The sequence below is a fragment of the Haliaeetus leucocephalus genome, unplaced genomic scaffold (genome assembly GCF_000737465.1).
Source record: "Haliaeetus leucocephalus isolate CR32 unplaced genomic scaffold, Haliaeetus_leucocephalus-4.0 Scaffold340, whole genome shotgun sequence".
Taxonomy (NCBI): domain Eukaryota; kingdom Metazoa; phylum Chordata; class Aves; order Accipitriformes; family Accipitridae; genus Haliaeetus; species Haliaeetus leucocephalus.
Window position 1 is genome coordinate 3,300,601 of NW_010972776.1, and position 15,740 is coordinate 3,316,340.

Consider the following 15,740-nt stretch of genomic DNA (forward strand, 5'->3'; position numbering starts at 1 on the left):
ATCTCAGCTAAAAAATTAATTGCTTTTCTTGCATAATTGAAAGAAAACACAGAAAAATGCACTTGCAAGCAAACCTTTAATTTTCATCAAACGATTTCCTTGTAAACATAGAAGACAAAAAATTAAACTATGATCCCTGTTATTGAAAGACAAACAGGGACTAGGTCCTCCACTTAGTTCTTTTATAGTTCTGTAGATGTTAAATACAATTACCATATACTCATGCTTTCCAAGAGACATAAAAATTACAGCTAAATGAAGAGGCAGTCTGCTTATTACTATATATAAATAACTGCTCAATCACAAGCATCCAGAGATGACTGTTGTTTAACATTGGAAACATTTCAACCACACATTTTTCTGAGGACTTTGGGATTATACACACAATGGTACCTATCCAATAAACAAAGAACGTAAACACAAACAAACCGTTTTTGAAATGCAAATTGGACAACGTATTATGATGCAAGACAAAGTGAAGTTAACAGTATCAGTTATGCTGTAAAAAAATAAATAAATTAACCTTTATGGTGTGAAGCCATTTAAAAGGCAGGCACATGCACCGTGGAACTGTACAAAAGCCTGGATGTGTCAAGTTCAGGCAGTGCTGAATATTCATTATTCAATGGTATTTTTTAATTTACGTACAGTATTTAAGCACTGCTAGAACTATATCTAAGTTCATGTAGAAGTTTAAAACACAACTCATCAAAATTCAGTGATCTCTATTTAGATATACTACTGATCTACTGGGTGTACATTTTAAGGTACAACTTTAAGTAAATGCTAAATATTTTTCATCATCTGAATATCTAATTTCAAGCATTGTTCAGAAGAAGTGCAAGTTTATCATGGTCATTTACAACAGCTTTCTTATTTTGTAATTCTTCATACAAACTAGGCTTATAAATACTTCAATAAATTTGTATAAATGCTTTATGATTTATCATTACAAAATGTATAATTTACAGCTATCACACTAATTTTAATCCTATTAACCGGGATCAATACAAACCTTTGGAATTATCAGTTGAACCGTCTCCCCACCACAAAAAATCTCAGTTAATGATCATCTAAACTTCTCAGATGCCATACTTCAAAAAATTAACTACTGGCTTATTAAAGGCCCAAACACTGCAACAAATTCAGGGAAACTAACAACAGGTATGCTCCATTTATGATTTTAAATTTTGGTGGGAAATCCAGCATTAAGTTTAAATTGTGTTATTTTCCTGACTACCGTAAATTAAGCCACTACTGAAAACGTGTGATCTATTAGATCTTATTAAAAAAAAAAAAAAATTTGAATGTAAAATAATTTCATGTGAGGAACACCTACTGGATTATACTTGTTTCTAAATTATGGCATCAGTTTCAAAACCATACAAGAAATTTTTCATTATAGAAATTAAACCTGACATCTATTACATATTCTAAAGCCACTCCAGAACTGTCAATATTATTGCCTTTAACATCCATTCATAAAACCACTTGGAAAGACCGATTGTGAAGCTCACCTTCAACTGTTTAATTATCACAGATCCAATGATTTTTAGTAGAACTTTGATATGGTTAAACCACAACAGTTGTATCAGAAGATCATCCTCTGACTGGTAAGCCAACTTGCACATTTTTTCTTTTGACTAGTTTCGACTTGTTGCCTGTTTAAAAGATGGGAGGATTCCTTCCAAGATATAAACCAAAACCAAATTCTCTCAACAAATCACGCTATTTTAGCATTTTAAATTCAAATGCTTTGTTCTATGTTTTTTGTTTAGCTACAAACATCCCTGGATCTGGTGGACCTATGACTATTTAGAAATGTCTCAGCTATCAATGAAATTATTTGACAAAGAAAGATTATTCAAGCTAAGGAAAGTAAGGCAATTGCAAATAATATGGCCGTGGGTTTTTTAAACTTCTTTTTCTTACCCTTCCTCCCTTACATTCTAGTTTGGGCAACCTCCTCTTGTACTAAGAGAACAGTGCTAATTCATTCTTCATTTTCTTCCTTCTTAACAGCAGTACTATCTCCGCTACTGCCTTCCTCAGTTGAGGATTCAGGTTTTGTCTCTGCTGAATTACTGAATCCAGACTCTTCTGGCACAATCTCATCTTCATCATAAATAATATCTTCTGGATTTGGTGGTGGTGGGCAAAATTCCTCTGTAGGAAACATTTCTTGGAAAATAGTCTCAGCCTATTCAGAAAAAAAAGCATAAAATAAACTTTACCTTGAAATGTAATACCTTGCAGCAATATTTTAGATATTTAAGATTAACCTCTGTTCTTTCAAATCAATAGTGATTTAATACCTTGACAGTATTGTAAACACATGGGAAATTCATTCCTTCTTGCAGTCCTCGAAAAAGAAAAAGCAATCTATCTTTTTACATTGTTCTACTAGGAAAGTCACAGCACAGGGCTTTTTAAAAAATGCAGGTCATTCTACGTTGTATTGAGAACAATGAAGATGATTTTTTGTGAGCAAAATGATCTTTTCCACTATAAAAATATCCCTAGCTGCAGTCAAATGCAAAGAATGGGAAAGATCTTGCCTCTTTCTAGAGAGAAGAATCCATTTCACATAACAAGCAAACCCAGGAAATTGTTAATATGTACAATCTACATCATATCTACATGGCTTTCCTTCTTAAATTCAAATATTACAAAAAAATTTCCATTTCTGTTTTTTTGAACAGCTCATACATAGGTCAGTTGAGAACTATTCTCATCCAATGGAATTTTATCATTGAAAATATATGCATATTTGTATACAATGCATTTATAATTTTTTCAAAAAACATGTCTACCATTTTAATATGTTATGTACGTACACCTATGTGCACAAATTATGCTTTTCTGAAAAGAACTGTATAAGCAACTTTTATTTAGATAAAAAGACAGTTACTCTTAAGACATAGCTCAAGGATTTAGTTTACAAGGCCACTTACTCTTCATGCCATTGAGGTTTAGAAATTAAGTACAGACAAAAAGTCAAGTTTTTTAACCACTGCAATGAAAGACGTTAAAGAGAAATGTGTTCTTGATGACATCAGGGTAGTTGTTATTACAACAGAATAAAACTACAAAATCTGGGAGAAAAGGAACCAAAATGATACAATTTTAGAAGTCTTGAGAACCAGACATTTTATAAAAACACAGGAGACCAAAAATCCTTTAAAAAACCCAAGAATGCAAGGAGCTTTGTTAACTAAACAGTTTTACACATTCTTGTGCAAATAACCTATCTATAAGCTTGTCTTAAAAAAAAAAAAAAAAAAAAAAAAAAGCTAGAGACACTCAGGAATTTATTTACTGAATTAACAAGCACTTCACATTTCCATAAAGGTTTTCTTTTTCAAGTCCTTACGCTTCTAAGGGAAACAGAGACAACTGATGCAGATCAGTTATGTTTTGGGTTTCTAAAAAGGCAAAGGAATATTGCCTCTCAATTTTGTCTATTCAGTAAACTATGCCCTAAAGGCGACCTGTGATGAGAGCTCCCACATAGGCAAGAATGCATTTAATCTTTATATTCATACTGCTACCAGACACTGCACTGAAAAAGCTGACAGTAGGGTCAGTTAATGCCAACTGCAAAGGCTGATTACATGATGCGGATTCCTGGACAAGGGGGAATTGTTTTCAGATTAATACATCATTGAGCATGTACCAAACAGCTTTCTGTGATAAACTTCACTGCCCACCAGCAGTGGATTTGTATCACCAGCACGTGGATGTAGGACTCCATTATTAACTGCTTAAATGACCCTGTCTACTCTCAGTTCAATTTAATTTTTCATTCTGCTTCCTAAATTTCACTCTTCCATACCCATTTAAAACTGTTTAAAACTATTTCTATTAGTATGAAAAAATATAAAAAAATGTTCTATTCTCTACTTCAAAAACAAGGTTTTGTAATTTGAAAACCTTGCCTAGTAAGTCTAGGGGGCAAGAGGGTACAAATATCTTACAAAAAGTTTACAAAACTAACTTTTTGAAGAGAAAGACTTTTTATTTCAAGTCTGCACTTGCCCTTGAAACTCCAAAGATATACTTAAACTATTACTATATTTAATAGAATATTGAAGAAATGTGTCATATTTTGCACTAAATATATGACAAACTAGAGGAGACAAACATTTCCTATGCAGCTCTCAACAATTACTTGGTCTCCAACTAGTCTCAAAAAATGGTCAAATAATTATGAGGTTGAACATGGAAAGAAATTCCCAGTATGTTATGTAGGACATCATGACATTGATTATAATTGAACAATTTAATGGTATAGAGTGCTTTCAGGTCTACCAATTTTTTAAGTTAACCTTATCCAGCTGAAGTAATGCAGAATAACCAATAATAATTTAACAGCTCCTCCATTATAACACTTCAATACTTTTTGTAACTAATTAAGTTCGTAAATAGTTCCTTTAATATTTAGTAGTTAAGTGTACAAGCTTTCAAGTGTGTACGCTTGAATTAAGCGCTGACATAAGCATATGAAACACTTGCGCAGATACTCTAATTTAATAACTGTTTGAAGTTGAATAAAACTATGTTTTGCTACTGGTTTACTGTATCCCAGCTACGCACCCTGATGGAATATAGACAAGCTGTATGGGCTTTCATAGCAACTTTTACAGAGAACACTACCAAACTAACAGTAGTCTGAAATATGACACACTTGAATAACTCTGAAATCCTTCCAGATACAGAAAAAAACATAAACAGGTTAAAGGACAAATACTGGCATGACAATTTTAGTGCTTTCTCTTATGAACATGAAGATGCCTCAGAAATCTGAAATACTTCAGGAACATACTACTTTAGAACATAATAATTCATGTCAGGTTGCAGTAGGAAAAAAATAGAAAACTGGAAGCCAGATGCTTTACTTGATCCATATATACAGAATTTGAGGGACTCCTAAACGGCACTTTACATTTGATTTAGGCTGTCCTGAAGGCAAGTAAATGCAGACATCAAAATTAATTCGATATTATACTAGGAATTTAACACTAAGTTAAAACAAGAATGAAGTAATTTGTACACTGAGCTGTAGATGGATAATCGTCTGTAAAAGTTGTGGTGTCTTGCTTTCTAAATAATGTACATCAGTACAATCAAATAGCATGACGTATAGCAGTTAGTAATACTAATGGTAATGAAAACATAAATCAGGGGAAGTATCATTAAAACAGTAAACACAGAATTGATTACAGAAATTAGATTCAATTTTCCAAGCTATCTCCAAGACTAACACACACAGTGTTTTTTTGGTGGTTTTTAAAGTGTTCTGATCCATGAGTTATTAAATATTTCATGTTTGGAGATTTCCACCCCATTGCTAGGAAGATGAAAGCAATTTGTGGGTAGAAGGCACACCAACTTGCATGTATTTCCCTTCTCCACTTGTCTAGAAGGTACCTGCATGCTAGATGGGAAGGGTGTATTCTAACTGCGAGTTCTGCTTTTTCTTCAGCCTATTCTTCACTTTGTTCTCACATACGCTCCTCACTTTTATTTTCCCTTATGACTTAATTATAAACACTAAAATATTTTACACTAAAATATTTTTCACTCTAACTAGTGACCATTTGTTTGAAAATTTAAAACAGGTTCAAAACAATGTAGCTTCTATCTACTCCTTCTGAAAGGCAGTGTTTTAGGCTCTTGATTGTTTCTCCTCCAAAATCTGCTTGTTGAACATTTATCTCACTGATGGTCAACAGATTTAACACAAAGGCTAACTACAGTACCCGGAATATTTAAACACAGCTTGATCTATAATACCATAACTCATTGGTCAGAAAAAAAGCTCTTAAGGTAAGACAAAGCTGAAAAGAAAGAAAAGGTAGCTATCAATTAGAAATAAGCTGGGTTTTTTAAGTGTATTTAAACAGCTTTTAACTTGCACTGTTTTAAATAACGTTAAATAAAAAAAACTCATTTAGAAAAGAACTCATTTACAATTTAAAACGGCTACCATAATAATTGTCTTGCATTATTTTTTGTCTTTACAGTTCTTTGTCCTCTTGGGAGGCAAATTATTGCCTTGTAAAGCAAAATGAAGGGTACTATTAGCCCTTAATTATACAGTTCTGACCCTACAGTTCAGGCTATGTCAGCCTTTCCATTTTAAAATCTTACTTTTAAGAGGTTTATGACTTAGTCATAAAAAATATCCTGCAACTGGTTAGAAGATGGCATGCACGTTCTCTGAACACGGCCATTAAAAAAACAGCTTTAAAAATTACTAGTGCCAGTTAATCCTACAAAGATGTAAAAGTGTTCTCACGTTAGCTCTGAAAGCACCCTGACACCACAGTGCCTGCTGTGGTAGATTTGCCTAAGAATTTATACCTTCCTTATCAGGTGGATCTCTGAATGGAAGAGCAAAGGAGAAGCGGTCCTGTATTTGTCTTTTGCTCAATAAGTCATAATCTACATACTTGCATGATCTTGTTGTCTTCTGCTCAATAGTAGTGGGGAAGGCACAATGAGAGGTATGACAGGAAGTTCTTTGTGAATTTCTACGTACCTACCCTTGAAGATCTGGAGTCCCTGCATATTCTGCCTATTGCCAACACAGAAGGTGGCTATTTCACAATCTCTCCATCTACCTAGTTTTGTTTAGGAAGCTTTCACTTTTCACCTCCAATTTCAAAGCACTAGTAGTTTGTCTTAAATTGAGTACTGGTATGGCATACCTACTACTAGGCAAGTTGCAACTGGTTCTCAGTTCAAGATTCTAGTTAGCGGGAGCTAGATATGTAGACACCCAAATACTGAGAACTAAAAGTCGGAACTGAGTGTGATTTGGTGCCAAATACTATCTCAAGGTCACGAAAAGAATGTTCTCCTCAATTCCTTCTGAGGCAATTACACCATAATTTTTTTAATACAGCACTACTAAGGCAAAGAGAAGGTAAACTGAGACAGACAGCTTAATGTACCAGATTAGTAATCATGCTGGGTTTTTTCCTAACAGGTTTTAGGTTTGTGACTGTGTCCTGCAGGTATTAAACTACTTTGATGATCATTCCAACTTGAACTGTAGATAGGCTTTTCTGACCTTTGGTTTGTACTGCTTCTCTACTACTGTACCTCCTCTCTAACCTTACAGGTGAAAGACAACATATTTTGGGCAGTTATCATCTATATTTCTGAATTATTTGACAATTTTTCCTTTCCACAGTATTAGAGCAAGTAGCCATTCTACTGAGATCAGCATCTTCAGGTACTGCTGCCTTCTAGGTTCCCTTTACCTGATCACATGAACTATCTCCTGCTCCTAATGTTACTATATCAACTGACCTTTTCTCAAGTTTCCTCTATTCTCAATCCCACTGACATTCACTTTGCTCATTAAGATTTTTTTGTATGTCTAGCTGTGAAGTTTTACAGCTGTATTAGTACTAATTACCTAGCATAAAGCAGAATAATCCAGAACAAAAGTAGACTGTATTGGACTTTCTTACATCTTTAAAATTAAAATCCTGCAACCAAAAAAACTGATGTGCCCAACCTGTTTGACAGCACAGTCATTTCCTAAAGCAGAGTCTGGTCCAGAACAGACATAAACATTTGAGGGTAAGCCATCATATGAATTTTTGTCAACTCCTGAAGAATCTCTCATGTTGAAGTAGACTGCCCAGAGGACTCTAGGTTTTTCCAGTTCTTCATTGTCAGTCTCTGAAAAGAAAAAAAAAAAAGTGTTTCCAGTAATCAATGCTCACGTGTAATACAGGAAATATGTAATCTAGCATACTAAAAATCAATTTATTAACATGGAATTACTGTAATAAAGTAATTTTTTTTCTTTAAAAATCCAATCAATCTTACTTTCCATTCTTTTCTGAGGTACTCTTCCCTCATACTTTTTTTTTCCTTTACAGCCATGGGTATGTAAACTCTACTTATTCTGTAGACATTATGCCACATAAGAACCAGTTATCACCTAAAAGCATACTGCCAAGAAGCTTGGTCTAAATTTAATGCCTTTCCACTTCATGTTATCCAGTTTACTCTGGATAAACTCCACGAGCATGTGATGCTCTGAACAAGTGCTCCACAGCTGTGCCAACTTGAAGCTATTGCATTCCATATGCAAAGATATTTTTCATCTATACTTCCCCCCCTCCCCCCCCATTTAATAGTTTATCTTTGTATGGGAGCTCTTCTTATAACAGACCTTTGTGTGCTTTAAGATTGAGCGTCTTCAAGCCAATCTAAGGAGTCTAACTAATGCTCATGGTTTAAATAAAAGAAATTTTAAAGCAAAATCCAGAAAGAATACTTCACCCCCAATTAAGTGCAGATAAAGAATTGCCAAAACCCAGAAGTACTCTAGTTGAGATGTGTGATACGCAGTAGAAACTCTAACCTGTGGAAACACTGCTAAATAAAAATAAATTATTAATTTATATTTATCTATGCTTACTGAGGACTTGTACTGTGCTCCAATACTCATTATGAATACAAAATGATAATAAACTACATCTTGCTGCTTCATCATCTGTACCTTCTTGCAGTTACTTTGCACATTCTTACAACCCCTCTGTGCACAGGCAGAAAAACCTCTGGGAAGATGAAGGTCACTTTTTAACAGTGCAGAATGCAATAGAGGAATACACAACATAGATTCTTAGCTTAATAGGTACTATTTGTTTGGCATATTTGCTGTCCCCTTTTTGGTATTTTACCTCCTCTAAAACAAATGAAGCTTGTAAAAGACCTTGTGAGATTTACTTCTTTCCAAGGAAGAAACTTCTAGATAACAATGCATTCAAAACAGTATTTTAAAGCAGTTGAATTAGAAAAAAAAAAGAGATAAATCTACACTATTCCTTTAGTATCTTTTTATAACTGTCAAATATTTAAAAAAAAATAGGTGCTAACCATACTGAACAGTTTGAAATCTAAATTAAATTCATCAGCCTGTGAAAGTCTAAGCCTTAATACAGGGCAAGATGCTCTTTAATATATTTAAAAGTTCACATTGCTCATAAAAGTTACTTCTTCCTCATTTAGGCAGGAAAATGAATGGAGTCCTCTTCTCCAGGTGACTTTGCCTCTTTGACCTGCCATGGCCCAGTGCTCACTTTATCTGGTGATTCATTTTCAATAACTCCAACAGTATTTGTTCTGACATTTTAATTAAAATACGACCACTACCTCATCCTGATGATAAAAAGGCCTATGTGTCAGTGAAAACTAGCTTTTCAGTGCCTCAGTGCACCTGAGGACCCCTATGATCACAGAGTTTCTACAGAAGAATTTCAGCCAGGTCCTAAACAATATATCATTTCAAAACTGGATCACTTTTAACATTAAGATTAATGCCACCCCCCCAAATGATTAGAAGACACTAAACTGCAAGCCAATCTTTTCTTCACCACTTGAGTCTTTGAAACACATGGCACTGTCTTGAAAATTTAAGATATATGTTAAATATTAAAAGTTGGAAATTAGCAGGCTTTAAATTAACAAATAGCAACATGAAAAGTGTTTACAGCTTTCCAATCTAACAAAATTTTCTACTTACAAACCCTACTTGTATTCTACATATTTGTTTTGTAAAGGCACTTGTATTATAAACATAGTAAAAAATTTACATCTTTGGGACATCAAAGATGCCTTTCCTGTAAGCAAAAAAGAAAATGCATATTATTTAATACTTTACTTCCTGTTAAAAGCACTGTGTTGTCTAACAAAAACAATAAGATATTTCCTTTTTAATTAAAAGGTAGAGGAAAAAAATACCTAAAAACAGAGAAGAACACAGAAAAGCAAACTTGTGAAAAGCTAACTCAACCCTTCATGAAATACTGTTCTTGGTTACACAGCCCTGAGAGGAAAAAGAAAGACTGGCCACATAAATTACTGCATTTATTTTTTTTTAACAGGAGGAAATTCTACCTGAATTCATGTTATGCTTCTTGAATGAAGCATAACAGTAAACATTATAAGCAAACCAATTATAAATATTATAAAATACTTCCACATCTAACCAACTTGCCTATATACGAACATGAACACTTCCACTGACAGCTAAGTATTGTTTTCTCATAGAACAACTATGATTTACTGTATTTAAGTATGAGCAGACTACATTTAAAAATGCTTTGCCAGGGTTAGAACATAGCAACACCTTCTATGTGCACACTACCAATTCTATGAGCATCTAGCAAAAATAAGATTAAAATCAAGATCTTGGGATTAAATTTCAAAGAATTCTGTGGAACTAGCTCAAAGTATCTCAGGGACAATTTCTTTCTAGGCAACAACTGCTTTGTCAACAGCTGCTTTCCTCTGGGACTGTGAAATTGTCCATCTCAAGGTCAAAGTGCATGAAAGTAGCTGGCAAAGGTTTCCTTGAATTTAGAGCCAAATACTTCATTATTGGAAATTACTGGAAATCTATCTTCCTGATAACACTGCAGTGTGTAACAACTTTACGCTTCCACTGCTTAAAGCAGAATCCAGAGAATTTCAACTAAAAACAGCAAACAAGGAAGCACTTCAAGAAGACAACAAAAGAATGAGCGACAGTCTTAAAGTGAGAGAAGGCAAAAAAACCCTAAGAAGCTTATAGCACTGAGCACATCTGGCAGCTGGAGGAGAAAAGCAAATCACTAACTTTTGGGGTTTTCATAACTTTTGGTAGGGATACCCAGGTGATAGAAATCACTAAAAGCAGGACAGTGTAAAAAAACAGATTCACAAATATTTCATTTCATTACTGCACCTTTGAAAGATATGCTGAGAAGCAAATATGTTTCCATGAAAAAGATAGTGTGAAAAATTAAAAAGGTCCTAGACACTTATAGCCATGGTCCTTGTATAATGAAGTTAAACCACAGCTGAAGAAGACTTGGAACATTAGATCATGTAATACAAAAAACCTGACATCTGTCTAATCAATCTCATTCTCAAAATAGATTCCTTTACTTTGAAATGTTGATATCTAAATAGCAGCTCACCATATGTTGACTCTGATGACAGATTCAGACGTTCAGTAACAGATACTTTAGTTACAAGGGTAAATTATGTTTTTGCAAAATAATCTCTTAATACTTCGTTTATTTATTTTACCTTTTTCTGTATTTAGATTGAATAACTTCTGTACAACAGGCTCTAAATCTTCCCTAGCAGTTTTAGTTGATGGACAGGTTAAATGGACTAAATCTGTTAAAAGAGAACACAAACTAATTACTATCACCAATACACAGATATATAAATATCATTTACAATTTTTAAAAGGCACAACAGTCTTTTAGAAATCACTGCTCTTCATACAAATCACTTCCTTTAACCCAGAGAAGTAAAGTATTATGGAAATACAGTGTATATACACCACACAGAGAAATTTTCTTAACACATCTCATAATTATCTCTCTCTTCCATATATGTTGCTAAGATGAAAGTAAAATTTAACTTCAGCAGTGCAGACAGAGAGAATGCCATTCTATGAAAATGTGTCTACTGATACCAGGAAAAGCAGCAGCAAGAATCTGGACAACACATTGTATTTGCCATTAATAACCTCTAGAAACCCCAAGCGCGTTCTTATCAGTGTCGACAGTCCAATAGTTCAACAACATACTAAACCCACAAATATGACTACTTTCATCAATGCTCTCCTTTAAGAGCTAAATTGGGACTGAGTGGGAATTTGGAAATTTGGCTACTCACAGTTTAAGTCTGGCTGTACAGGAGTAAGTAGGAAGCTATCTTTCTCCACTGAAGTAAAAAGTTTGAGCAAGACTTCCATTTCTTATATTGTACTAAACAGTAAATAGGGGATGAAGTGAATAGATGCATGTTTTATCTTACAGCTCAAGTGGGCTGGCCGTTAACTATTTCTCTCCAGCCACATGGAGAATGAAGAACACTGGGAACACTGTCATGTTTTGACAAACCAGAGAGAATTTAAAGATAAGCACTGCTGAATATCAGAGAACTGCGCTGCGATGTAAGTTATGACACATGCAATCCCTTGGTATAACATAACAAAAACCTCTACAGCGTTTTTATTCATCCACCTTCTTATAGGATGGGCGACAGAACAGTTTTATGTTTGGGTAAGGGTGAAATTAGGTTAGGTGCGCCAGTAACGATTTCTGACAATTTGCAAAACTGATTTCAGGTACTTGATTTCAAGAGGTGCTCTGTACACATCAGAAACTAATCACAGCATACAGCTAACCCATACTGGAAAAAGATGACATGAAAATATTTTGGACCACAAGAACACATTTGTGGAACTACATAAATGATCACAATTCACCTCACAGCAGGGGCAAATCAACATCATGAAATCCAATTTTGTATTTGTGAAAATTCACAGTTTTGCTTGAATAATGCAGATTTGATACTTAGATTTCTTGCTAATGTACTCGTCTTCACGAAAATAAAGTTGCTAAACAGATTCCTCATGCCACATACTATTCCTTCATTTGTTCTGTTTTGCAAACTAGTGAAGTTGCTGACTCCTTAGAAGAGATGCAGCTCTTGACCTCTTTTCTGTTCCATTGGTCTGTATTCAGATACAGAACCAGCTACTCTGCTGCTTTATCCCACCTGATTTTACATCCATTCATTACAACCCTCATCTTAAAGCTTTTTACAAAACCACCTTAACTGACTCATTTGCTACTGAATAGTTGTCTGGGAACTTACCAGCAGAGAAATATCTGTCAGAGAATCATGAAGTTTAACGTATCTTTGTACGAAGTTTAAACTGATTCATTTTTTTCTTCATTACTGTACATTTCTGATCAATTCAATAGCAATGTATAGCTATGGTGTTATTTTAAATCCATATAACATTTTTCTCTTTTCACTCTGAAATCTGGCTATATTTGTGTTGTTATTTACAAGTACATCATAGGTATCTTGAATGATTTCCTGGCCGCAGCTATGCCACAGTAAGTTTGACACTGACTCCAGGCGACCAGAAATTTAACCCTTCATGCTCCTCTTCTTTCAGCTTGCACACACAGAGATTATATTCAAACATTAATACCCATTTTTTATTTAACCAAAACCAAACCTTCTGTCTAGAAGGGGTATGTACTAAAAAAAGTAAAAGATAATGAAAGCCTCCCTGTAATCTTAACTAAATGTTTACAATCCCAAACGTTGTAATACCATCTATTCTTTCCTCAAAAAACCCAGCTATAAATCACTAAAGTTCACATCATTTACTTTCTATAAAATCTTTTTTATTATCTTTAAGGTTATAGCTATGAGTCACAGTCATCAGTATATATTTTGATTATAGTTGATTTACTCGAGTATAACTGCATTAGTTACAGTGGTTGCCAACATTTGTCTTCAAGTAATTCTTCTAGCAAGAAGAACGATGAGTTTAGTTCATGATTTCATCATTACAGTCTCAATTTTTAGGGCAAGTGAAGGAGTTTGGTTCCACTCAACTGGCATTACAGATTATGTGCCTGTCATTTATGCAGTGTGATCAAAGAGTAGATGTATTTGTATACTTATCTTAAATAATTGTTTGACGGAGAAATCACTCAGGTTAAAACCCATTTACAGATAATGATGTAAAAGTTTTTTAAAAAATTATGAATTACGTCCCATAACTAGAACTGAGCTATACCTAAAATAGAACTATATTATTTCAATACATGAAGACAAATTTCATGAAGGAACGTAGTACCTTCTCTTCTGAAATGAAAAGAATTTATGGAGAAAAGTAAATAACAGAAACCTTAATTTTTCAGCAGCACAGAAATTCTCATGAAACTAATAATTTACACCTACTTGAATATCAATCCTTCTTTAATTTCACTTCCTGCTATATGTATTTTGTGAACCCCTAAATAAAGTAAATCAGATATTTAAAGGATAAGTATTAACAATATGCTTTATAGCACTAAATTCTTAATTACAGGTTTGTTTGGGTTTTTTATTAAGTAGGGAATATAACTTTGAATGACTTAATCATTTAGTTCACTCTTCTTTCATATGCAAAGAACTGAGTTCAAGCCTAGGTAACAGTAAAATAAATTGGTTATTATTACAGTTACTTATTTTTGGTTAAAAAGCATTAGGTCAGGCAACCTCTAATTCTATGTATCTTCCGTAGTGTCCCAAGCTGGTATTCTAATTAACACAATTCAGAAGAATTTGGAAAGAAAAATAAATACCCAGTAAGAACATTTTGTTGCTCATCTATTTCAAGTTCACATAAAATACCAACAAGAGTCATAAAGCTCTGTACATAGAAAACTGTTAACGGAAATACTGGGATGTCCCTTCTAGAAAGGTGATCTCTGTGATATTTTTAGAATTAAAGAATCTAATGCAGTAGATGACAGTAACAAAGTTCTTATAAGAATTTTTATAACTATACCTCAAATATATCATGATGCACTCCCTCCCTCTCCAAATCTCATAATGGGACACAATCCCACCTCTCCCAAAACTTTCAGAAGATAAAAAGCCCCCAAATACAGTGTACTTTAGGTACTTCAATTTAGTATTTCAGCTAAGGTAGTCCATTTTCAAAAAAACAAACTAACGACAAACTACCAGTAAGATGTGCTCCAAAACATTCTGCCAGAAATAATATTGAAATATACTTGATGCTTGTACTGCAAACCTATCCTTATGAAACCAAAAATCTGTAGCACTTTTTACAAGGCCACAGAGTCCTACAGCATAAAGATTCTCTTAAATTTCAAAGGCAGTCTGAAAGGAAAAAAAAAACCCAAACAAAAAACCCCACATGCATCCATGTTAACCTAGATCCCACCTTTTTGCTTACAGGTTTTTTCAGAAATGATTTGAGAAAATACTTTGGGTGGGTTTTGACCCTTTAATTATAGTGGTAAGAGAAATTCTTGGCAGAAAATTTTACAAAGAAAACATTTCTAAGTTAAAAAAACTTAATATTTTTACTTGAAGACTGCACAATCTTAGCTAGTTGCAGTGGAGAAGAAACAGTCTGCTAGAGCTCTCCACTAACATTATCTGCCATTCTACAAAATCTTCAGCTGTCTTAACAATCTTGCAGAATAAACAAAATGTGGAATTCTAATACTTTTTTTATCTAAAAAAAAAATAAAATACAGCAGTCATATCAAAAAGCTCTTTGTTGGTGCTATTTTATAATTGTGGTACAGTGAACAGGGTATTGTCCCAGTACTAATAAGACTACAACTATCAAGCTTATTAGGCACCTAAGTGTTAAAAGGAACATTTGACATGCGATCCATTTGGAAATAAAGAACGATATATTTAATTACCATGAAAATCACAATAAAAGTTTACATAAATAATTATCACCTGTAAATTCAAAAAGATTGAATGCAACAAGAATCTTGTAGTATGATTCCTAAGCCATATGAAGCAGCACACAACTGCTATAGAATGAAGACAATGGACTATTTCTCTCATCTGCTGGTAACAGTAACCTACTATACACTGTTTTCTCAGGTAATAGCCTGGTCATTGTGCAGCACAGGAATGATATGCACATATTTTAAATTTTGTTTCAGAGGTGATATAGTCAAAAGGAAAAATATAGTTAAGATTACATATACCCTGTACTTACAAGTGTCCTTCATGCATGTCATGGTTGAGGAACACAACTCAATAACGCAAACTGCTGGTTTTCCTAGATCCACTGGAGGCACTGTCAAAATGGAAACCTATCAAACAGAAGGAACAACTTATATTAAAGAAGAGTAACATGGAGGATGAGG

At 33.9% G+C, this 15,740-nt stretch overlaps 1 protein-coding gene across 1 annotated transcript in view; it reads right to left on the bottom strand.

Annotated features, from left to right (window-relative positions):
* Positions 1–235: 235 nt before the first annotated feature.
* Positions 236–15,740, bottom strand: part of CHM (choroideremia (Rab escort protein 1)) — a 73,454-nt gene continuing 57,949 nt past the window's right edge. The window contains exons 13-16 of the mRNA XM_010572537.1: positions 15,590–15,686; positions 11,101–11,193; positions 7,532–7,698; positions 236–2,200 (exon numbers count right to left, since the gene is read on the bottom strand). Coding sequence (XP_010570839.1) covers positions 1,994–2,200; positions 7,532–7,698; positions 11,101–11,193; positions 15,590–15,686 — 564 coding nt within the window. The 3' untranslated portion in view covers positions 236–1,993. The remainder of the gene's footprint in view (positions 2,201–7,531; positions 7,699–11,100; positions 11,194–15,589; positions 15,687–15,740) is intronic.